Source organism: Podarcis cretensis (assembly GCF_951804945.1).
Source record: "Podarcis cretensis genome assembly, chromosome: 1".
Lineage (NCBI taxonomy): Eukaryota > Metazoa > Chordata > Lepidosauria > Squamata > Lacertidae > Podarcis > Podarcis cretensis.
In genome coordinates, this window is record NC_137170.1 from 136,651,540 (window position 1) to 136,677,060 (window position 25,521).

At 42.6% G+C, this 25,521-nt stretch overlaps 1 protein-coding gene across 1 annotated transcript; it reads left to right on the top strand.

The window, feature by feature from the left end:
* Window positions 1-1,303: 1,303 nt before the first annotated feature.
* Window positions 1,304-25,132, top strand: SUCLA2 (succinate-CoA ligase ADP-forming subunit beta). The gene is made up of 11 exons (XM_079980582.1): window positions 1,304-1,456; window positions 6,979-7,156; window positions 7,830-7,929; window positions 8,420-8,582; window positions 10,727-10,855; window positions 11,288-11,426; window positions 12,259-12,420; window positions 12,513-12,655; window positions 15,621-15,741; window positions 21,791-21,879; window positions 23,929-25,132. Exons 1-11 carry the CDS (start codon window positions 1,361-1,363, stop codon window positions 24,001-24,003), a joined length of 1,395 nt encoding a protein of 464 aa, XP_079836708.1. The 5' UTR covers window positions 1,304-1,360; the 3' UTR covers window positions 24,004-25,132.
* The last annotated feature ends 389 nt before the right edge of the window (window positions 25,133-25,521 follow it).

The following is a 25,521-nucleotide window of genomic DNA, read 5'->3' on the forward strand; positions in this document are numbered from 1 at the left end:
GTCGCCCTGAGTTTTACTGCAACATTTTTATATGCAGCTGTTGTTGTTTTGTAAAATTGGTAACTGCTTAAGTTGCTTTAGTTTTCTCTACGTACATCATGCGTATATTTTTATATTACGTGCTGGAGTAACAAAAATGAATGGGCAGCAGTCACGGATTTATGTTGGGGAGGGCAAGTGTCATGTTGGGGGCAAACGGGGATCAAACCTGCAACCAAAGCACCACCCTCTAACCACCCGCATAGTAGCAGCATTTCATGTATATTTATTTATAACCCGCTTTTCCAGCTTACATATAAAAGTAGGGGAGGTGGGTAACAATCATAAAAAATAGTTTGCTGCACAATTACAGGTACACTAAGATGTCTCAGAATGTACCTGTACTGCAAATAATCTCTTCTGAGAGATACCCCTTTATACAGAGTAATAATCTACCAGCAAGACAACACATTTTGCATAGCCATTTTGCCATGATTCAGACCAAAGGAGGAGCACACATTAAATAAAATTTAATAAATAGTAACAAATCTATGGCCTTCAAAATGTGTTTGAAGGGGGTTTGGGTTTTTCATGTATTTTGTGTTTTCATTTTGTATTTTTATGTTGTGAGCCACCCTGTGATCTTCGGCTGAAGGGTAGTATACAAAATTTAATAAATAACAATAATTAACAAAATCAGATGTCAGGATGCTTCTAGATGTCCTGCCTGCTGTTTGCCGAGAGATCATCCTGAATTGTTTGTGCAAAGTCAAGCAAAGTTACATCCAACAAGTGCGATCCCACACTTTCCAATGCATTTCCCTGTCACTTTCCTTATTGCAAAAGGTCTCATAATCTTTTGGGGAAATGGGTTTTTTTGTTTTTTAAGCGTTCCAAAGCAGCTTTAATTATGCAGCCTCAATTTGCCAGCATGTGAGTGAATCCCTCCAGAAAAGAGCGGCCCTCTGGAAGCGGTCCCAGCTTTGCGGCAGTCCTGCGGCGAGGGGGAAAAGCGGCTGGAGATGTCCGGAAAGTGCGGCCTGGCTTTCTGCTGGCGCCGGTGTTGCTGCGCAAGGACGGAGCAGGAGCCCTGCCGGCTGAGGCCGGGGCCGGAGCCTCCCACCAGATGCCTGCGGGGAACCGGGATCGAGAGCATCGGCGGAGGGCGGAGCCTAGTGGCCCAGCGACAGCCCCGCCCCCGCCCTGCATTGGCCGCCTCCTCTTGGAAAGCCGTCCCGTGGCAGGGAGTTCCGCAGGCTGCCACGGCCCAGCCCGGGGAGAGCAGCGGCCCGCCGGAGCCAGCGCGTCTGCGCCCCCCTCTCCGCCTGCTGCCGCGCACGCGCACTGCCGCCGAGGCCAGTCCTGAGGGAGGAGGTGGATCATGGCCGCCTCCATGATGGGCGCCCGGGCGGCGGCGGCGGCGGCGGCGAAGCAGCTGCTGGGCTGGGGCTGCGCGGAGCGGAGCGGCGCTGCCAAGGTGAGCGGGGCCGGGCCTCGCCCTGCCTGCTGGCCGCGGAGGGAGGCCGGAGCGAGGGGCCCGGCAGGCAGGCAGGCAGAGGCGGGGGCAGCGAGGGAAGGTCACCGGGCGCCTCCGCGGCAGGCCAGCTCCGGGGCGGGGCGGGGGCGCCGGGTGCGGGTCCCTCCAGGGCCCAGCCCGGGGGGAGAACCCTCGGAAATGGCGAGGGTCGGGACGGGCCTCGACTGGACCCCCGCCTTGCAGGCTCCGCGCCTGGCCTCCCCTCGGGGCCGGGGACAGGGAAAGGAGGCTCCGGCTTCTTGTCACTCGCCCCCCCCCAACTCAAAAAGCCTGACATATTTGCAGAAGAAGAAAGCAATTAACAGGCTCTCGCGTACTTTGGATTTCCTTTGCTTTCTTAGCGATCATGCGTCACCTTCAGAGCTTGTATTTCTGAGGGCCTCGCATAAAACAGTCAGATGCTGCTACTGTTTCTGTTGGAAGCATTTGCTTCACACATCTCAGCCTCCCACCATCCTGCCTGTGTGATATTTATTTATTTAGAGCGTTTTTCTCCCCAAAAAGGCTCCTAGCATGGTTTAAGGTAAAGGTAAAGGTAAAGGTACCCCTGCCCGTAGGGGCCAGTCTTGACAGACTCTGGGGTTGTGCGCCCATCTCACTTAAGAGGCCAGGGGCCAGCGCTGTCCGGAGACACTTCCGGGTCACGTGGCCAGCGTGACATCGCTGCTCTGGCGAGCCAGAGCCGCACACGGAAACGCCGTTTACCTTCCCGCTGGTAAGCGGTCCCTATTTATCTACTTGCACCCGGAGGTGCTTTCGAACTGCTAGGTTGGCAGGCGCTGGGACCGAGCAGCGGGAGCGCACCCCGCCGCAGGGATTCGAACCACCGACCTTTCGATCAGCAAGTCCTAGACGCTGAGGCTTTAACCCACAGCGCCACCTGCGTCCCTCCTAGCATGGTTTACATACAGTCAAAAGAACAAGACAGTTCCTACCTGTAGACTTAACAATCTGAAAAAGCCAAAAGGCACAAGAGAAAAGGATCAGCGAGGGAAGAGGAAATGCAACGTGAGAACTCAGGCACCGGTTTCTAAAGAGCTGTTCCCATCATGTCCAGCTGGCCCAGTTCAAGGGGCAGGAGGTGCCCGAGGGAGCTGGGCCTCTAGCAAAGCGGGTGACACCAGCCCTGCTTCCTGCCTCTTCCGCTAAGGCAGCTGGGTGCCACAGCTGCCCCTAGGTGACAGCTGAGAGGAGACCTGCTGGGGCTGGGCTGTCACCCCAAAGCGATGGCATGAACTCTCAGCTCTCCCACTGCTGTGGTCTGTCATGAGCTAGTACCTTGAGATGCTGTTACTCCTGTTTGTAGCAACTTTGTGGAGGCTTTTTTCTTTCTCTATTTTGGCTTTATTTCAATTTAATAAATATAGACACGGTGTAATATGTCGTGTGTTGTTCATCTGAGGTTTGTATTTACCAGTTTTAAAGATCTGTTAAGGAACAGATGATTGTTGTTATGTCCTGATATGTAAAACCACAGAATTCAAAGAGGTTGTACTTTCTTTTCTCCATGACTATACCTCTTGTGCAGGCTGTTGAGTAAGTGTTATGCAGATCTCAAGCAGTCAGTCCCTTAGTACAGTTCTGGGAAATTGATATTACAGACTGAAGTAAAATGTGTTAGCCTTGTTCACAAACTTTGAAGTATAATTTATGTTCTTAATATCAGAGTTGCTGTTTTCTATGTGGCTGTATCTTTTTATTAATTACAATACCTGTGTGGCTTTTGGTGGTTCTTTTTCCCCTTGATGAATTTTTTACAGTATAAACAGACCCAATACAATGGGACCTATGTAGTAAGCATATCATAAATACAGATTACATAGCTGCTGCTAAAAGCTGTAAATGAAAGTGGCAACCAAAATGTTTTCTTTGCCTGTGTGATTTCTTTCTGTTGGACTCTGATAGCAGTCAGTGCATGGGTAACCAGCATGGTGCTATATAGATGTTGCTGGACTCCAGTTCCCAACAGTCCTGTCTGTGGGCCATGCTGGCTGGACTGTGGTGCCCAGGGCTGATGGGAGTTGGAGTCCAACAGGCTCTGGATGGCACCATGTTAGCCATCCCCAGTAATCTGGAGTGGAAGCTCTTCAGGTGATTTGTTTTCCCACTGAATATATGCCATTTCATTAATAGGAATGGGGCCTATTATGTCTGTTCCTGTTTAGCGCTCATGGCTCTTTTCACACTGATTCTCTTTGGGCCAATTCTTGGTCCACTTCAGCAGTGCAGGCTCAACCATGAACTCAACAATGCTGTTGGGCTTTAGTTGAAAATGTTGTGACCAGTGGTTTTTTTTTTAAAAAAAACTTTATTCACAATAGCCAACGGCCATAGCAACATAAAACAAGCAATATATACAATTAAAAAGACAACAATGGGTAAAAAGGGCAATCAAATGACCAAGATTATCGTTCAGATAGTGGCTCTTAATCTCATTGCACCCTCAATAAACCCAGCAACCTTTGCTGTTTGATCATTTAGATCTGATAAAAGAAAAACAATGTAGCTGCAGATTAGCGGCCTGGGATGGTAAGTAAGAGTGGGGTGATGATCTCATTCCTCAGATCTTTATAAAGGGGACAGGACAGTGTTCAAAATTAGCCAGGTGCCAGGCATATTTTGCACCTGATGATCAGCCACTTGTGACCAAGAGAAGCTCCCTGGGCACAGGATGGTGCCTGACATCTCCACCATCTGGAGCTGCATGCCTGGGGATCATTGGATCTTGACAGTTTTCATACACTAATACCACATCCTGTAGAATTCTATCCATTATATTTTATCTGCACAATCAGAATGAATTTCAGGAACCAAAATGTTGAGCAGGAGCAGTGAACAATGTTATACAGTAGTTAATTGATGTAGCTTGTCTTCACTTACCCCACTGCCCTGCTCACAGTTGTGAAGAATAGACTTGCGTTATGAAACAGAGGCTGGAATAGGCTGATATATATGTGGACTGTCCCTGCATCAAGTGACTTTTCTTTTTTAAGTTTTCAAAGTTCTTATCCTAACTCAAGATTGTCATCTGAACTAGCTATATGTTTAATGGAGTTGTCTTGCCCCCAAATGGCAACTAGACATTACGTTTTGGTTTAAGGAGCCATTTAAGGAGTCCCTTACCTTTCTCGCCCCGACCTGGCCACAGTGATCCATGCGACGGTCACCTCCAGGCTTGACTACTGTAATTTGCTCTATGCGGGGCTGCCCTTGAAGCTGTCCCAGAAACTCCAGCAGGTGCAGAATGCTGCAGCGATGCTCCTCATGGGGTCTCTGCCATGGGAGCATATTCACCCAGTGCATTTCCAGCTGCACTGGCTCCCGGTGGAGTACAGGGTCAGGTTTAAGGTGCTGGTTTTGACCTTTAAAGCCCTTCACGGCCTAGGACCCTTATACCTGCGGGACCGCCTCTCCCGGTATGCACCACAGAGGACCTTAAGTTCCATAAATAGCAACACCCTAGAGGTCCCGGGCCCTAAGGAAGTTAGATTAGCCTCAACCAGAGCCAGGGCCTTTTCAACTCCGGCCTGGTGGAACGCTCTGCCTCATGAGACCAGGGCCCTGCAGGATCTGATTTCTTTCCACAGGGCCTGTAAGACAGAGTTGTTCTGCCTGGCCTTTGGCTTGGAGCCAATTTGATTCTCTCCCCCTCTTTCTTTTTTCTTTTACCTTTCTCCTGTGATGAGGCTGCATTTTAATATTTTAATGTTTAAATATTTTAATGTTGTATTTTAATCTTGTTTTTAAGTTGTATTCATTCAACTTGTTTTTGTTATTGCTTGTTAGCCGCCCCGAGCCTGGCCTTGGCTGGGGAGGGCGGGGTATAAATAAAAATTATTATTATTATTATCTGGCACCTAGCTTATATATCTGACTTTCTAACACTGATTGTGACTTATTTAGACTCTAAAGCAGATAATCTGCCCCCAGGCACACAGTGACAGAAAAGAATGGCATTCTAAAACATATTCATAGAATCATAGAATTGGATGGGACCCCAAGTGTCATCTAGTCCAGCTCCCTACAAGGCAGGAATCTCAGCTAAGGCATCCATGACTGATGGCCATGCACCTTCTACTTAGAAACCTCCAATGAAAGAGAGTCCACAACCTCCCATGGGAGTATGTTCCACTGTCAAACAGCTCTTACCGACAGCAAGTTTTTCCAGCTGTTTAGTTGGAATCTTTTCTTGTAACTTGAAGCCATTGGTTCAGGTCAGACCCTCCAGAGCAGGAGAAAACAAGCTGGCTCTATGTGACAGCCCCTGGGATATTTGAAGACAGCTATCATTTCTTCTCTCAGTCTCCTCTCTTCCAGGCTAAGCATACCCAGCTCCTTCAACCATTCCTTTTAAGGCTCGGTTTCCAGACTCTTGATCATCATGGTTGCCCTCCTCTGCACACATCCCATCTTGTCAATATCCTTCTTAAATTGTAGTGTCCTGAATTGGTGGTCTGACCAAGGCGGAATAGAGCAGTACTGTTACTTCCCTTAGGGACGCAGGTGGCGCTGTGGGTTAAAGCCTCAGCGCCTAGGGCTTGCCGATCGAAAGGTCGGCGGTTCGAATCCCTGCGGCGGGGTGCGCTCCCGCTGCTCGGTCCCAGCGCCTGCCAACCTAGCAGTTCGAAAGCACCTCCGGGTGCAAGTAGATAAATAGGGACCGCTTACCAGCGGGAAGGTAAACGGCGTTTCCGTGTGCGGCTCTGGCTCGCCAGAGCAGCGATGTCACGCTGGCCACGTGACCCGGAAGTGTCTCCGGACAGCGCTGGCCCCTGGCCTCTTAAGTGAGATGGGCGCACAACCCCAGAGTCTGTCAAGACTGGCCCGTACGGGCAGGGGTACCTTTACCTTTACCTTTATTACTTCCCTTGATCTTGTCACTAGACTTCTATTGAATGCAGCCTAGAATAGTATTAGATTTTTTTTGCTGCTGCATTATACTGTTGACTCATGTTAAGCTTATTTCTGTCTTGTATATTCTAAAATATGATTTGCAATTACTTTAAGATTGTTAATGTCTCCTCAACATAATAAGCAGTACTGTGGTACCTCGGGTTCAGAACTTAATTCATTCTGGAGGTCCATTCTTAACCTGAAACTATTCTTAACTTGAAGCACCACTTTTGCTGCCACCGTACCACCACCGTGCAATTTCTGTTCGCATCCTGAAGCAAAGTTCTTAACCTGAGGTACTGTTTCTGGGTTAGCAGAGTCTGTAACCTGAAGCGTCTGTAACCCGAGGTCCCACTGTATTGCTTTGCCATTTTTCTCCCTGTTTGATATATTTCATTATTTACATACCCCCCCATCCCCTTCATCTCAACCAGAGGGTGAAGCTGCTGTTTATCCCTTGGCTGTGTCACTGTAAAAAGATCGTGTTTTGGTTGTTTATATAGTAAAGTATGTAAACTGTAAATAAATGAAGACTTGTTAAACTGAAAGTCGTGTTCCTATTTTCCTAGGTATTCAGTGGAAGACAAGGTTTGTTTCCTAGCTATGTGTTCCAAGTGCAGCAACGAAGGAGCTTGTCGCTGCATGAATACTTAAGTATGGAACTATTAAAAGAAGCTGGCATTTCTGTTCCATATGGATTGGTTGCAAAGACACCAGAGGAAGCTTACAACATTGCAAAAGAAATAGGTATAGAACTGAAGTCTATAGATGTAGCAAATGTTTTCTTTTCGTTGTTTTTCCCCAGGTAATGCTCCATGCACGAAGTTTTAGAGACTTAATAGGTAGTGGTAAAACTGCTTACATTTTTCAAATTCTTACTTCTTTCTCAATTTCTGAGATCCTACAAAATCACTGTAGGAGAGAGAATACCATTCAGAGATTTGTCAACTGTGAAGTACTTAGATGTACTTTTTGACATTAGTTATGTTAGTGACACTTTCCAATTGTATATTCTACTAGTCATGCTAATTTATAGCCTGTTCCTCTGCTGCATTGCAAGGCTCCCTGAATTAAAAAAAAAAAAGCATTTTGTCCTCCTTGCTTTGGGGCTATCCCTTGTTCCGGTTCCCTCAGGTCAGGGCTTCCAGAGGCCTACTTGGGGGATGTCATATCCTTCAAACACTGTAATATCCTCTGCTTCTGATACCATGACCCAGGGTGAGATTATTCTTGTACTTCAGTACAAGAGTTTTGTTTAGGCCCAACATGCTGTCAAAGGCCCCTGTCTTGGCTACTGGAAAGAAGCTTTTCATTCTCTTTTCTAAAACCTAGATCTGCCTAGGTTAAAAAAAACCCCTCAAATAGTATTTGTACATTATTTAATTTGAAACAATTCTTGTCTACCCTCCTTCTATTCCAGGTACAAAGGACCTTGTTGTAAAGGCACAAGTTTTAGCTGGTGGTAGAGGGAAAGGAACCTTTGAAGGTGGCCTTAAAGGAGGAGTGAAAATAGTATTTTCGTAAGTTGAGCTTCTAATTAATTAACGCAGAACGCAAAAACATTAATAGCCCAGGGGAATTTACTATGCATAACTATTTACTAGAATTGTTTCAGTATTTGTATTTTTAGAATGCTTGAAATATTACTTAAACTTCAGCAACTTGATTTTGGGACTTTGATCTCTTTTTGGTATAACATGGATCTTAGGGTGATCTAGTATTTTGTGAATACTATTTTTATTTTATTAGGGGACAGGTCACCCTACAACTCTGAAAAATAGGCCTGTTTGCCTTTAGAGTGGCAGTTTTAAGAAGAAATGTTTGTGGGGATAAACTCTTATCTGACAGAAACTCTTATCTGACAGAATAATACTTTAATAATTATTTTAATTGTGTAATATATTTTATTCTGTTTAATGTATTTTATTCTGTTTAATGTGTTTTGTTTTGTTTTGTGATGGCTTTGGCTACACAAATAAATAATATTAATAAATAATATTTATTTATTAGTCCAGAAGAAGCAAGAGAGATTTCCTCCAAAATGATTGGGAAAAAACTGTATACAAAGCAGACAGGAGAAAAGGGCAGAATATGCAATCAAGTGTTTATCTGTGAGCGCAGATATCCCAGGAGAGAGTACTATTTTGCAATAACCATGGAACGATCATTTCAGGTGAGTAGTCTATTTTGAGGAGAAATGCTTTTTACGCCAGTACGTTTCCGAGCACAATTCAAAGTGTTGGTACTGACCTTTTAAGCCCTAAACGGCCTCGGGCCAGTATATCTGAAGGAACGTCTCCACCCTCATCGTTCACCCCGGACACTGAGATGCAGCGCCGAGGGCCTTCTGGTGGTTCCCTCACTGCGAGAAGCCAAGTTACAGGGAACCAGGCAGAGGGCCTTCTCGGTAGTGGCGCCCTCCTTGTGGAACGCTCTCCCACCAGATGTCAAAGAGAACAACAACTACCAGACTTTTAGAAGACATCTGAAGGCAGCCCTGTTCAGGGAAGCTTTTAATGTTTGATGCATTACAGTATTTTAATATTTTTTTGGAAGCCGCCCAGAGTGGGTGGGGAAGCCCAGCCAGATGGGCGGGGTATAAATAATAAGTTGTTGTTGTTGTTGTTGTTATTGAGTTTAGTGTTTTTGGTTGGGACAAAGACTTTTAAGCTGTCTTCAGAAGGATAGTTAGTAGAGCAAAACATGGATTATACAGTCAAACCTCTGTTCCTGAACAGCTCTGTTTTGGAACGTTTAGGCTCCCGAATGCCAAAAACACAGGAGTCAGTGCTCTGGTTTTCGAATGTTTTTCAGAAGCTGAATGTCTGACGTGGCTTCTAATTGAGTGCAGGAAGCTCTTATAACCAATCTGAAGTCGTGCCTCAGTTGTTGAACATTTAGGAAGCCGAAGGGGCTTCCGGTATGGTTTACATTCAACAACCGAGGTTTAACTGTAGTACCCTAGTTCTCAATCTGGGCAAAATCTTTCGTTTTTGTTTTTCTAGTTTGTATTAAAAAAACAACATTCTGCTATCAAACATTGTCAGTGTTATTTACTATAGTATGAAGCAATTAGGTGCCTCATAGGACATATGAATTGTAAGGTGCTCAGTGACAGAAGTGTTTATTAATGTAAGGTTTTGATTAGATATCTGAGCATCTGAGTTTTTTTAGAGGTTTTCCTTTTCTGCAGTAGCCTTTAGTAAATCCCCAAATAGCTTCTTACCTGTATAAGTTTAGTAACAGGTGAGAGTTCTTTCAAGAGAAATACCATGCATGCGTCTGTGACAAGTTCTACAATAGCCTTTTGGAGTTCTCTTGAGGACAGCAGCTGAAAGGGGCCTTTCCTAGAAAATACTGGGTGCATTTTAAACCATCATCTTTTCGTTTGTGCTTAACAAGAGTGTAAATAAGAGCACAGCTTTAGGGACATGAATAAGATTTTAAAATATTTAGACTTCAATACAGTTTTTCATTTTATAGCCTACCCTGGCAGAAATGGAGCCAGGCTGGATTATGAGTGGTAGCAAATTTGGGGGGGCTAACTGGCTGTGGTAGTGGAGAGGAGGAGAGGGGTTCTTCTTTGGCTTGGATTAAAATCATTTTTGCATAAAAACTACAGAATCTGTTTCAAATTCTTATCTTACGCACTGCATGTTGGTACTAAACCTCCAATGCCTTTGGTTGTCTTCCAAGAATGAAATGATAAAAACATAAAATGCTTTAGGAGTTTCCCAAAGTGCTGATCACAACTAATTTCTTCAAAAAATATACTGATTCCTACTGGGGGTAGTGGTGCTACTTTTTTTAGTAGCTTGTTTCGCTGGCCAATCGTTTGGGGGGCAAATATTAGATTTGAGTTCTACTCTGCCTTTCTCTGAAAGTTCACAAGCACATAAATAAGAATTTCTCGTGCGAATGATATAACCACCTTTCCCAACCACATTCATTGGAATATTTTCAGACAGCTGGTTTTTAGAAGGTAATTAAGATATGATAGCAAGAAAGACTCGAGTCTCCAGGACTGAATTAGGGGCCTGTAAATTTCCAGCTGTCACACCTATAGTTTTTTTATTGACTAATTGATAACCTTTACCTTTCAGTCAACCGGCACTCAAATAGCTGGTTGGCAACCAGGCTATTGTAAATGAGTTATTCTGTGTTTGTAGGTTTTTCTAGGCGTATAACTGAACACTCAGTTTCTATGTAGTATCTAATTTTATATTTTTCATATTCAACCCACAAGTGTGTTACAAAATTACTTTAATATTTTGGGGATTGTTAAAAGACCTCGTTGAAAAGTGTTTCTCTTTTTAGGGTCCTGTACTCATTGGCAGTTCCCAGGGTGGTGTCAATATTGAAGATGTTGCTGCAGAGAATCCTGATGCCATAGCTAAGGAACCAGTTGACATTGTAGAAGGCATTCAAAAGGAGCAGGCCATCAGGGTACTAAAATATGTATTGTTTGTTCAGCGACAGCTTCTCTATAACCTGTACACATATGGTCTGTTTAACTAAAAGATATAACACTGGATCTTCAGATTCTTTAAGGGTTTGGATTTAGAGTTGTGCAGAGAAAAACCCCGTGGGGTGAATACTGCTGCGAGTAGAAATACGTGAGGAGGAGATTTTTGCTCATTCCTCCTCTACTCCCCCCCCCCACCTTGCTCCAGCAGCCTCCTGTGCCCCCAAACATTTGCTCCATAGAGTTTTCACCAGGCAAAAACATTCCTCTTCAACCAGCCCCTGGTTTTTATGATCTAGGACCTTTTAGAGGGGGTGAGATTTTTTAATGTGTTTTTGTTCTTCTTACCTGAGTTTTCTTGTTTTTGATTTACCATAAAGGTTCCTTCTGTGTTTTTTGTTTTCCAATTCCAGCTGGCCAAGAAAATGGGGTTTCCTGCTAATTTGGTGGACGAAGCAGCTGATAATATGATTAAGATTTACAACCTCTTCATTAAATTTGATGCTACTATGGTAGAAATTAACCCCATGGTTGAAGATTCTACAGGGATTGGTAAAGTACTTTCTTTTGGAATTGTTTCACTTTGAAAACTTAATTGTGGAATTTATTAACTTAATTACAAAATGGGATTTCTGAGTTTTTGCTCATGTTTTATTAAGAGGATTTAAAAACCCAAAAAACCCTCAAACTAGATTTACCTGTTTAAGATGTGCTTTGGCATTGTCCAAACACGATCCTATGCCTTAAATGGTTCTACAAACTGCAGTGAGAAGACATTTTTAGGACTGTCAGTTACATGTACCGTGACAAGATTCAGAAATTTGGTCAGTGTATCCCTTAAATGTGCTCAGTCTGATTCCTTTTTCTCTTTTTTTGGGGGGGTGGGGGGTGGTTGGCTCTTCCGAGTTAAATCACTTTGCCTTTCCCATTTGTACCCTTTTTGTAGGAGCCTCTTCTATGCACACCATTTTCTCTGACTTTCTCGTGTATCTTCTTGGCTTTGGGAAGAAATATCGTAACTTTGATGGTCTATACATGTAGCAGGATGAGGTGAAAGAGTGTAGTGCATCACTTCAGGTTCCAGATGGGGGAATTCCACTCCTGCATTTGACTGCTGTAAAAAGTTCCCTGCATGTACAAAACCAGCACAGCAGGAAGGAAACATATTATTGCACATCAGAGAGCAAGCAAGGCTTGTTTTCTTCTTTCAGGGAATTTGCATGTTATGGGACATTTAGAAATACAATATCTTCTTCATGTTAAACTGGCTCAGGACTCTGCTACCTTAATCTGCGCTGTGTTTAGACTAGCCCACATAGATAACTTGGGAAGTTACTGTTCTTAGCATTAAGGGGTCTAAACACAACTTGTTTGTTTTTCCAAGTGATGTGTATGGACGCAAAGATAAATTTTGATAGCAATTCGGCTTATCGCCAGCAGAAAATATTCGGCCTGCAGGACTGGACCCAGGAAGACCAGCGAGACAGAGATGCAGCCAAAGCAGATCTCAATTATATAGGATTAGATGGAAGCATCGGATGTCTTGGTATGTTGGGCATGGTGAATGCTGAATATGGGAACTAAAGATGCAGCAATGCCTGCAATAGTTACTGTTTTCTTTTTCTGCCCCTCTTTCAGTGAATGGAGCTGGTCTTGCAATGGCCACTATGGATATAATTAAACTTCATGGAGGCACCCCAGCAAATTTTCTTGATGTTGGAGGTGGTGCTACAGTGCAACAAGTAACAGAGGCCTTTAAACTGATTACATCAGATAAAAAGGTAAGAACACAGTTGCTGTTTAGAGTTCTCTGTTTAACCTGATGTTTAATTAATCAAGTATTGCTGCTAGTCAGAAATGCAGGTTACTGTTTCTCCTATGAGCAGGCATTTTCTTTCAAGGAACATCCTGACCTCTGAGCACAGTCCTGTGCTAGTTCCGTTGATACTGTAAGTTAAAACTGCACGGTAACTTGAGCGTTAAAAGCCTGTAGTACTTTTTTCAGGTTTCATTAATTTTAAAAGTTTAGACTTTAGGTGGAAGTAAGACTTAGCTGAAACTATATATATATATATGAACCTTCCACGTGAAGGAAGCTATCTTCTACAGGGATTAATTCTAACTCACGCCTCCCCTCTTGTCTGTTTCCCATTCCCATCTAAATTCATATCTCATTCAAATTCCTACTCTTAGGGATTTGATCCACACTGCCTGATCTCATTGGCTGTAGTAGCAGGTGGTAGAAGCTAACCAGGGATATAGGAACCTCTCCTTGAGCTAGAGGGTAAATTAACTCAAACTACCAAATAGATACGCAGCTAAAAAGGCAGCAAGGGTGTATGCCAATGATTGTCACATGTGCAGCTGTCTGCCTGCTGGACAGAAGTGATGGATGTGTGCTTGGTGCAGCGAGCTCCTGCCCCTTAGGGAATGAGTTAGAGGAAAAAGCAGTAAGAGGAGGCATGATAGAGGTGCTTGGAATTTGCCATAGTCTGGAGAAAGTTGATAGAGAAAAGTTTTTCTCCCTCTCTCATAATACTTGACTGAGGGACATTCAGTGAAACTGAATGCTGGAAGATTCAGAACAGATAAAAGAAAGTGCTTTACACAGTGCATAGTTAAACTATGAAATTTGCTCCCACAAGAGATAGTGGTAGGCAGAAATTTCAGTGGCTTTAAAAAAAGGATTAGACAAATTTATGTCTGTCAATAGCAGTAGGCTGACAAACAGAGGAGAACGCCATCATGTCCAAACGCCACGCAATTGCCTGAAAACAGGCAATTGAATTGCACCCTCTCTTTTTAAAACCCTTTAAAACAGCCTTGGGATAAGAAAACTGTAATGAGAGCCCGCCCTCCCTCCCTCTCCATCTGCTGGCGAAGATCTACCATCTGAAAATCTGTGAATACCACTTTGTTGAGGAGATAATACCCACAAAGCAGGAGTGGCAGATGAAATTAGTGGAATACGCAGAATTATCAAGCTCAACCAGCAAAATTAGACAGCAAGAAGAGAAAATTTTAAAAGAGGAATTGAAGCCATTTCTAGACTACCTTAAAAACCATTGTAAAAACATTAGAACTTTAATCAGTTTGGAGTAAGCTCAGCAGTTAAAGTTTATAATGAGAAGAATTTGAATGTTTAAATAGTTAGAAAAAATAGAATATGCAGCAGAAATTGGAAATTTAGGGAGCCATGGATGGGAAGTTGATGGAATAGAATTATGAATTGATGTAATGTATCTATTCTCCCCCCTTCCCCCCCCTTCCTTTTTATTCTTCAGTGCTGTATTTTGTACTCTTATAAATTCAGAAATATTTTATTAAAAAACCACTTTCTGTTGCTGGAAAAACAGAAAGTAGATGAATTGTTAAACTATCTAAAGCAAAGTGAAAGCTTGATTTATGGTGGACAAGAGAGATGATAGAAATTCTGTTATCTTTTTTTTTTTTTTTGCTTCCTGCCACCTAAAGAATTCGAGAAATTGAAAGTGGAGTAATTATCACTAGTCATGAGAAAAAGAATTTGTTTTGAGATAGCAGGTGCAGCTGCAGAATGTCAATACTTTGGTTTTTAATGAAGTTATGTTGAGGTGAATTGAGTGGCTAATAATAACCAAAACATTAAAAGTTTCCAACATGGTAAAAGTACTTTTGGATCAACCAGTGACTGTTGGTATTGTTCAGCAGTTGATAGCTGGACAATTAAAAACGATAAGATCAATGATGTTTGATGAAGATAAAGATAAAGAAAATGAGCCAGATTGTGATGCTAAAAAAAGGAGCCAGAGGAATATGAGGTAGAAAATGGAAAGGGAGAATACGTAGAGGCCCCAGATCAAATTGATGAAAAGTTGGGAGGATTGGATCAAGAAATAATCAATGGAAGGAAGCAGATGGTCACATGGAAATGGAAATGACCTCCATACAAGGATTTAGGGAAGAAGTAGAATGCCAAATTAGCTCTGCTGACTGTTGCCTGATGCCGTAAATCAGAAGCGGGCACGAGACTTGATGGCAATTAACTTTTATTGCTTAACACCCAGAGAGTCAGCACACACACACACTTCAAAGGAGCTAGGTTTCCACCCCACCCACCCCCGGTTCTTGAGCTGTGAAAGGGGGAGGGCCCAAAACAGAGGTCTCTTGCAGAGCAGTAGATGTAGCCCCTGCTCTTTCCCTATCAGAGTCGGTGCCCACATCAGAGTCCCCTTCACCCCCACTCTCTGGCTCCAATGCTTCCCTGCTGGTTCCCTTTGTCAATGGCTCCTCTCTGTCCCACCAGTCTGAATCACTGCATAGCTGCCTTGGTTTAAGGTGGGTCAAAGTAGGTAAAAACCCTGACTGTCCCGTTGGGCTGGGTCTCTCATAATGGCTCCCTCCTAAAAACTGCTGCCTCTGTGTGTGTGTGTGTGTGTGTGTGTGTGTGTGTGTGTGTGTATGTCTTTTTCTAAGGCAAGATATATTTCCAAAACCCAGTGTTATGACTGCATTAGTCTCTTATATGTTTGGACATGTGGTGATGCCTGCCAAGCATGGTTGCCTAAAACTATAAATTCAAAGGTATTAAGAAAAACATATTGCCAATTATATGCTCTTTTGCAGCCACATAATTGCATAATGTCTACAAATTAGCAAACTATCCAACGATCTTCCTTTTGCAGAACAGGCATTATTTTCTTATCAGAAGACAGAATGAATCTGTGCTCCATTATGTTTACAGTTCTATATACTTTTTTTACACAGGTGCAAGCTATTCTGGTGAATATTTTTGGAGGCATTATGCGATGTGATGTGATCTCACAGGGAATAATTATGGCAGTAAAAGATTTGGAGATTAAAATACCTATTGTTGTACGGTTACAAGGTGAGCATTTTACAATAAAAGAATCATAGGATTGTAGAGTTGGAAGCGATCCCAAAGGTGATCCAGTCTAACCTCCAATGCAGGAATCTCAATCTCGGCTCTGCTGCTCAGCTAGTCGCAAACCATGTGACTGCAAATCTCAACTTGGTTGCTAGGTGGCACTCCTGAGTCACAAAAAGCCACGGGTGATGGGTTAATTTCGAATGCTGCTTTTGCATGCTTTGCAGTACAGAATATAGAAAAGCAGAGTCTGTAACATAATGAATAATCTTTTACAGCTTCTCTTAAATCTGTACCTTTTTTAATCGTATGTTGTTGTTTAGTCGTTTAGTCGTGTCCGCCTCTTCGTGACCCCCTGGACCAGAGCACGCCAGGCACTTCTGTCTTCCACTGCCTCCCGCAGTTTGGGCAAACTCATGCTGGTAGCTTCAAGAACACTGTCCAACAATCTCATCCTCTGTCGTCCCCTTCTCCTTGTGCCAACATCAGGGTCTTTCCCTTCTCTTTCCCAACATCAGGGTCTTTTCCAGGGAGTCTTCTCTTCTCATGAGGTGGCCAAAGTACTGGAGCCTCAGCTTCACGGTCTGTCCTTCCAGTGAGCACTCCATTCCTTAAGAATGGAGAGGTTTGATCTTCTTGCAGTCCATGGGACTCTCAAGAGTCTCCTCCAGCACCATAATTCAAAAGCATCAAATTCTTATTGTACAGAGTCCCTTTTACTGTTGAAGTTAGACATTCATTGACATACCACAAGCTTATATTTTCCTCCTATATATGAAGATATATCAGTCAGTGATGCTAAAAATATAGACTCAAGCACTGGGGGTTCATTAATAGAATCATAGAATTGTGGAGTTGGAAGAGACACTAATCCAACCCCCTGAAATCCATGACAGATGCTTAAAAATGCCCAAGGAAGGAGAGTCCACAACCTCCTGAGGGAGTCCTTTCTGCTATCTAACAGCTCTTACTATCAGAAAGTTCTTCCTGATGTTTAGTTGGAATCTCCTTTCTTGTAACTTGAATCCATTGGTTTGGGTCCTCCCCTCCAGAGCAGGAGAAAACTAGCCTGTTGAATCTTCCATGTGACATTGTTTTTTTTGGTTTTTATGGAAGCCGCCCAGAGTGGCTGGGGAGGCCCAGCCAGATGGGCGGGGTATAAATAATAAATTATTATTATTATTATGACAGTCCTTCAGATATTGGCTCTTATATCTCCTCTCAGTCTCCTCATTTCCAGGCTAAACATACCCAGCTCCTTCAACCACTCCTCATAAGGCTTGGTTTCTTGACTCTTGATCATCTTGGTTGCTTGTCAACATCCTTCTTAAATTGTGGGGCCCAAAATTGGACACAGTATTCCACGTGTGATCTGACCAAGGTGGAATAGAGTGGTACTATGACTTCCTTTGATCTGGAAACTGTACTTCTCCTGATGCAGCCTAAAATAGCATTAGCTTTTTTTTAAAAAAATAATATTACTTTTTAAAAAGGAAAAAGAGAGAAAAGAGAAAAACAAAAAAGAACAAGAACAAGAAAAAATAAAACAATACAATACAATATATAAACCATACAAAACACAACCTCAACACATCACCCAACACAATGAACAAAACAAAACAAAACAAAACAAAAACTATTTAAAAACATACATCATACCTTTTCCATATTCTAACTTTCATTCCCTTATATCATCGACCTCCTCTCACCTCCCTCTTTGTATTCCACTTCCATTAATTGTTTTAGCAATTCCTTTCCATCTTTCTCCATTTTCTATCATATAAATGTCTTAAAATATTTTTAATCTTATTTCCATTAAAATTAGTATACTTATTTAAGCTTAACTCCTTATAGCATTTCTACTAAGGCCATAAAAAATTCATTCCAACATTTTCCTGTCACTCATTAATTTTACAATATTTCTATATATAGACATTAAATCTTCCAATCTTCCACCATCTCCTCTCCCCGGTCTCGGGCTCTGACAGACACTTCCGTCCACTCCATACAGTCCATCAACCTGGAGATTTTATGTCTGAGGCTCTTAACTCTTTTCCACATCCCTTCTGCAGTTGTTCTTCATATTCTTTGATGCTAAAGAGCAGATCTCGAGGAAACTCCAATCCAACGACACCTCCACTCCCTCTCGACAGGTCAGCCAAATTTCCACAATTAAAGCTAGGATCCATAAAGTATTTCAGGGCATATTTCAAAATTCCTCCAACTCCAAAGGCCCCCCGAGCTCCAATCTCCTCCTGACCCAAGTCCATATTCCAAAAGTCAGTTAATCCCTGCATAGAGGGATCTTTCCAACTTTCCAACTTTCCATTTCCAGTCCAGGCCAGGCTCCGATCTTCAGAGTCTGACTTTTTCTAGTTTCAATCTTAAAGGGCTTCAACTTATAGTCTTCGATTTGCCTCTGTAAGACTAAGGCTCCCCCTTGCATTGCTTTAGGTTCGACAACAGCAACTTTCTCCTACTCCTTTTTAGCAATTTGTCCTGCTAAAATAGATTCCTGTGTCAAATCCTGAGTAATTTCTGTATTGGTGCTCACTTTTGGTCCCAAAATGTCAGTTATAGTAATCATAAGATCCAATTTTTTATGAAGCTGTTCCAGCAAATAGTTTGTCTTGCAAAATGCAGTTACTAAGGCTTCTCTTGTCGACATTCTCGAATGTCCAAGGTCAATCTCTAGTTCCCACACTTCTTATCAAGCAGCTGGAGATTTCCCAGCTCCACTCTTGTAACAGTTTCAAAAGCTCCCTCTAGAGGGAAACAGTCTCCACTTGTATCAATCCTTTCAAAGAAAGTTCAAAAAGTAAAGTTGGTTTCAATTTTCAGTTACTTTTCCTCCCTTTCAAATGCAGAAACGGACAATGGAAACAATATATTTCTCTTATTCAACCGACTGTCAACATCCGTTCTCTTCGCTGTCAATGAACTCTCCCAAAACGTCAATCACTGTCAGTCTGTTCCCAGGTTCAGAGCAGTGGCAATTTAATTCTAATCACTCTCTCCTTCAGAGTACACGGTCCAAAATTTCCCCCCTCTTCTCCTACTTCCAAGGGGTGTCTAATAATTTCAATCGATGGAAGTTTAATCCTTTACATAAGGCTTTCCAATACCTTAACTTGTAAGCTCTTTGCTTCAGTCTATTTACAAAAGGGGAAGGCGGACTTCCTGTTTTGAACCTTCCCCGTTCGATGTAAAATTAAGGTATTTAAAGATCCAATTTTCCGTACTACTCACGGGTTGTTGTTTAAAGTCCAATTGTCCACAGGAAAAAGTCAGCACTCTCCGGCAGCAGCAATGTGGCTTCACTCCGTGAAAGAAGCAGTCGATTCAAAGCACCGCGCCGCTCACCCCACGTCGCTCCGGATCCCCAAAACAGGGTTTCCCCGCGAGTAGGGGAGGCGCAAAGGGTGCCAGCCGAATCCCAAGTTCACAGGATTCTTCCGCCTGTGATTTCAGTGGGTCTCCGCCTTCGCCGTGGCAGTTCAGACCCTACTTTTCATGGAGCAAGTTCCTCCCGTTCAGAGGAGCTCCGCCATTGCCAGAGGCGCTAACCCAGAAGTCCTAAAATAGCATTAGCTTTTTTTGCTGCTGCATCACACTGTTGACTCATGTTAAGCTTGTAGTCTACTAAGACCCCCTAGATCCTTTTTACATAGACTAATAGTAAGCCAAGTTTTCCCCATCTTATATTTGTGCATCTGGTTCTTCCTGCCTAAGTGCAGAACCTTACATTTGTCCATACTGAAATTCTTTTTGTTAGTTTGGGCCCAGCTCTCCAATCTATTAAGATCATCTTGAATCCCGATTCTTCTGTGCCATTAGCTACTCTCAGTTTGGGGTCATCTGCAAATGTGATTAGCATACCCTCAATTCCTTCATCCAAGTCAATTCCTTCATTCCTTCATCCATTGAATGACTTGAACAACGGGCCCAGGACAGAACCCTGTGGCATCCCACTAGTCCATAGTACTAAATTACTCTTGCTGCTAAGTATTGCACAACTGTGTTTCTGCACCTTTTGGGATTTCTAGCTTGTGGGTTTAATGTCCTCTTTGACATATAGAGTGACACCACTTCCAGTACAATCTTGCCTGTTATTCCTATAGAGATTGTATCTAGGGGTGACCATGCCCTCTGGGGGATACAAATTACTTGCTTCCTTGCAAGAATATGAGGGACTTTGTCAAAAGCCTTACTGAAATCAAGATATACTATGCTCATAGCATTCCCCTGATTCACCTAGCTTGTCACTCTATGCAACCATACTGGTTTCCTTAGATCCCGCTCACTTTCTTGTTGGAATTGTCTGCATTTGGGCCTTCATTATTTCACCTTTAAGAAACTCCTATCTGTCTTGGACTCCCTTCTCTTTGAGTATTTCTGACCATGAGATCTCACCCAGTAGCTCCTTAAGCTTGATGAAATTGCCCTTGTTAAAGTCCATTGATTATCAGACCACACTCAGCTTCCCCGTGTCTCTGTATCATGAAAACCAGGAGGACATGATCACTTTCTCCCAGGTTTCCCAGTACTTCCAATTTGTCAATCAGTTCCTAGCTGTTATTGAGGACCAGGTCCAAGATAGATGATCCCCTTGATGCTTTTCCACCTTCTAGGAAATGAAAATTTCAGCAAGGCAATGGAGGAATTTGTTGGACCTTACATTCTAGGCTGAGTTCCAACAGATATTGGGGTAGCTGAAGTTTCTCCTGACTACTGTATCTCTCCTTTTTGAATGTTTGGTAATCTGCTCTAGGAAGGCATCTTCTAAGTCTTGCTTGGCAGACTATATCAGACCCCCACAGTAAGGTCACTGTTGTTTCCCACACAATTTTTACCCATATATTATCAATCTGCTTTCCATGCTCCAGGTCATAGATTTCTTCACAGGTATCCTCTATAAGGTTCCTCCTCCTCCCTTCCTGTTTGGTCTATTCCTTTTGAACAGGTTATACCCCTCAATTCCTACATTCCAGTCTCATCCCACCAGGTTTCAGTAATTCAGTAACTTTTAGAAGACATCTGAAGGCAGCCCTGTTTAGGGAAGCTTTTAATATTTGATGAATCATTGTATTTTAATATTCTGCTGGAAGCCGCCCAGAGTGGCTGGGGAAACCCAGCCAGATGGGCGGGGTATAAATAATAAATTTATTATTATTATTGCCTACCAGGTTATATTTGCCTTCCTTTATTAAAAGCTTCAATTTGTCTTGCTTATTTCCCATACTCTGTGCATTTGTTTAGATACAACTGAAACCATGTGTTGTTCCCTTCAGCTGCTTCCTCCTTGTAGCTTCTTGCCCTTTAGCAGGTTTCTGAAATGCCATCTTATTTTCTGTGCATAAATGCAGCTATTATTCAAAATACCAGGTGTTCTTCTGTCATTTGTAATGTTGTCTCCCTCCCCCTTGAAGATCTAGTTTAAAACTCTCCTGGTCAGGAGAGTTGCTGAATTCAAATTATCTCAATGACTGGTTTCCAGATGTCACCAATATTTAGTAAGGTTTGAAGTGGTAGCAGGGGGTGAAGGGGACTGGCAGGGGTGTGGCAGAAATTGATAGATTCCTGAATACTCTGGAGAATTTTCCAGTGGAAAAAGCGGATGATCCTTCCAAAGTTCCTTTGTAATGCAGAGATGAGGCAGGCAGTGCCTGATCATTCCTGAGCGTTCTTTCCAGCACTGCAGTGCCTGATTAACTTCTTGGCATTCTAGAGAGCTATGTGCTATGAAGAAGCTGGACAAAAACTGGAACATAAGCGGCACAAATCTCACTCTGAAGTTAGCGGAGCAGAGGTTGGTGCACATACAATTGCCTACCATGTGGCAGTAAGGGCACCCAAAACTGACAAAGCTTTTGCCTCTTGGACAACTGGACTCCCACTCTAGCCTTAAAAGATTGGTTGTAAGGAAAGAGAAGCATTGTAGCTACTTCAATCAAGGCCACACTGTTGTACTAATTACTATGTTCTGTGTTTGGATAACATTGACAGAAATAACCTGTGAATCCTGAAATATAAAATCTTAACTATGTAGGTACACGAGTTGATGATGCTAAAGCTTTAATAACAGCCAGCGGTCTGAAAATACTTGCCTGTGATGACTTGGATGAAGCTGCTAAAATGGTGAGCTAAAATTTATTTGTATAAATTCTTGCTGTAACATATTTTTGATAGGCATTGTTAACTTACCTAAACATGATGAAATGGCACTCTTAAGCTTTCAGTGTTCTAGGATTCTTCACATACTGCAATATACCGCAAAATGTACGAATGCACAGTCAGGTGGCTGTAAGAATCTAGTCCTGTTAAGGCTCTCAGTATGATCACACAATTCTAAGTCGGGCCGTCTGGCTTCACCACATCCCTGCTCTATGCCTGCTGCTCACCATGTTGGAGGGCAAACATCTGCAGCAGGGAGCCTTCTGTGCTTGCGGAGGCTCCCTGTGCAAGTTGAACCACTGAGTAAACCAGGGGTCTAAATTGTGCAGGGAGCCCCCACAGGCACAGAAAACTCCCCGCTGCAGGCCATAGAATCATATAACTGTAGAGTTGAAAGGGACCACAAGAGTCATGTAGTCCAACCCCTGCAATACAGGAATCTTTTTTGCCCAACGTGAAGCTCAAACCCACAACCCTGAGATTAGTGATGTTTGACTTCCCAGCTCATGGAGGGCAGCTTCTGTCTACATCTGTTCATAATCAATATGCTTATAACTAGACTCCCACCTTATTCAGGATAAGAGACCATACATATAGCTGTACGGTGGTACCTCGCAAGACGAATGCCTCGTAAGACGAAAAACTCGCAAGACGAAAGAGTTTTTCGTTTTTTGAGTTGCTTCGCAAGACGAATTTCCCTATGGGCTTGCTTCGCAAGACGAAAACGTCTTGCAAGTTTGTTTCCTTTGTCTTGCAAGTTTGTTTCCTTTTTCTTAAAACCGTGCATTCAGGGGGTGCAGTTGCGATTTGACTTCGAGGAGCAACTCATAGCACGCAGTGTGGTAGCCTTTTTTGAGGTTTTTGAAGACTTTGGTGATTTTTGAAGCTTTTCCAAAGTCCGTGCTTCGCAAGACGAAAAAATCGCAAGACGAAAAAACTCACAGAACGAATTAATTTCGTCTTGCGAGGTACCACTGTACATGTATTGAAATAATACACATATAATTATGTAAACTGATGATAGTAACTTAATGGAACTCTGTGAAGCAAGTGCTTGAGGCACAACTCTTTTTGCCCTGAACAGTGTCTGAGGAGGAGTTTGTTAGGTGGTTCTGAGGGAAAGTTGGAGGTCACAGGTAGAGTGAATAGACAGCTTAGAGAGAGAAGTGAATGAGAGAATTACAGCCTTCCGTCCTACCTGCTACAGTGGTAAAGCCTTGGCACACCCCTGGCTGGTCACCTTGGCAGGTAATGGAGTACTTGATGCCACAGCCCCATGGATCTCCTTCTTTGCACACCTTGATGGCGCGGATGCTGGACTCGTTCAGGCCATATCCCCGTGCCAGTGCACAGTCATGCTGCCTCTCAAGCAGTCCAGCACAGCCAGTTTCTCTTGCACTGTGGGAACACATTATGCTTTTTAGCTTTCCTACCTTGAGGAAGAAGCTGTCTTGTGTTTGGGGGCCTTTCACTCAGACTGAACCTCTGCTTGCTTTCAGACCACCTTCCCCTCGCTCTCAGATCACCTTCACTTGCTCTTCATGTTCCCATGTCCTGTGCACACCCAGCCAAGGAGGACAAACGGACAATAGTTTAATTTTTTATTGACAAAAGCACGCACTTACAGCAGCTCCCAAGGTGCCCAGAATCCACACGCATGCTTCTGGCAACGATGTGGCTAACATTACTTTCCCAAGTTCAGGCCTGGCAGAGCAGTTCCAAAGGGCCCACATTTGGCCCCTGGGCCTAAGGTTCTTCACCCTTGTACATATTAAGCAGTCAGATGACTTCATCTTTCAGTGCATTAGACTGATATGACTTCCTTTCTGAGGTTTGGTTACTCTCTGTAAGCTACTTCTTCCATCTGACTTAGCTGTAACATTTTGCAGTTATTCATACTGTTAATCACCCAAATTACTTTTTATTTGTTGTCATTTCACCTGTAGTTGTTGAAGATTTTTAATATCTTATGGAAACAAAATATCTCAAGGTGATTTTTGTTTTGTCTTTTAGGTTGTGAAACTCTCTGAAATAGTCACCTTAGCAAAGCAAGCTCAAGTGGATGTTAAGTTTCAGTTACCAATTTGATCAGACATGTAATGGTTCATGTTCCCCAAACCCTTGTTGTGTTCAGCTTCCTAAAATACTGTTCTATTATTTCTTACTCCTTTTATGTGTGTGAAGATTTTACTTGCTTGATAGGCAAGCTTGTATCACCTTCCTGTTAATATTCAAAGTGTTTGCTGTAATAAAAAAAAGTTAAATACTTAGTTGCAGTCTCTCCTTCAGTTACAGCTACAGAAACAGATGCTCTTCATATGGGGAAATACATGCTTGAGGCTGAAAATGTGTGTTCCCAATAGAAAACCAAAAAGTCCATAGCTTGTGTTGATCTCAATGATAAACTTAACAGTTAGGCTTAGTAACATATTGTTGGCATTTGTCTCAGGAGACAATGGAGTGCACCTCCAGGTGTGAAGTCAAACTGCTGCATTAGCACTTCATTTCCCAGAAGTATCTACTGGGCAACTTTAAGAGAAACAATTCATGTAGCACAGAATACTATCGTAATACAGATGAATGTGTTGAGGTATTCTGTATATGCAGTATATCAAATATATTTATATTCTGCAGTACAGTGAATAAACTAGAGCATACTGCTCACTATTTATGAACAGTGCATTTTTACAGCCTGTGCTTTCTAAAGCAAAAACTCTTTGAACGTTGTAATTTAATCACTATGAAAGTACTGTCTTCATGATTTTCTGGTACTTAATTTAAAATATCATGTAGATTTGTATACAAACTAATAAATGCTTGTTTCTTTTAGTACTGGGCAGACATAGTATTCTTTAGAGTAGCAAATAAAATTTATTCAAAGAGCTGAACATTGTTCTCCTTCACATATTTATATTTAAATGAAATCATTTTTAAATATTACTGTGAAATGTGTTACTAAAATCAGTGGGGATCTGAATGTTACAATCTTAGCACTTACATAGTGCCTTAGAGTGTACAAAACGTTCAGCATGTGTTATCTCTAATAGTTGTGCCACAAAAACTTATCTACAGCAAAGTGGGAATGAATGTTATGTTAATAGATACACTTCCTTTTTATAGAAAGCTTCTTTCGGAATATACGTTTAACAAGTTGCGTACAACTGGGAACCAGGGCCAGATTTGTAACTAGGATAAATAAAGAATTGGAAACTCTTCACGTTTGTGGCAAATGTGTTTTCATGAGTATTTGTGCGGCAAACATGTAAAGTACAGATGACACACATATGTGCTGACAAACACATCTTTAAACACAACATACATATACATGGTTGTAGTCATATGTGACACTTGTTATTACTTGACAGTTTTCCACATTGGGTTTTAATAGCTACATGCTCAGTGTTCCCATTTAGTTCAACAATACTTGCTTCGCACACCAGGTCATTGACAAGAGTTTAATCTTAAATCTATGGACTCTGCCCCACTAGTTGGTTTCATGACAAATTGTTCTAGGGCAGTGTCATTTTTAAGGCACTTTACCTCTTTGGCATGACTGGACCATGCATCTATCTAGTACAACACTTCCTCTTTCCTGGGCAATTTGGT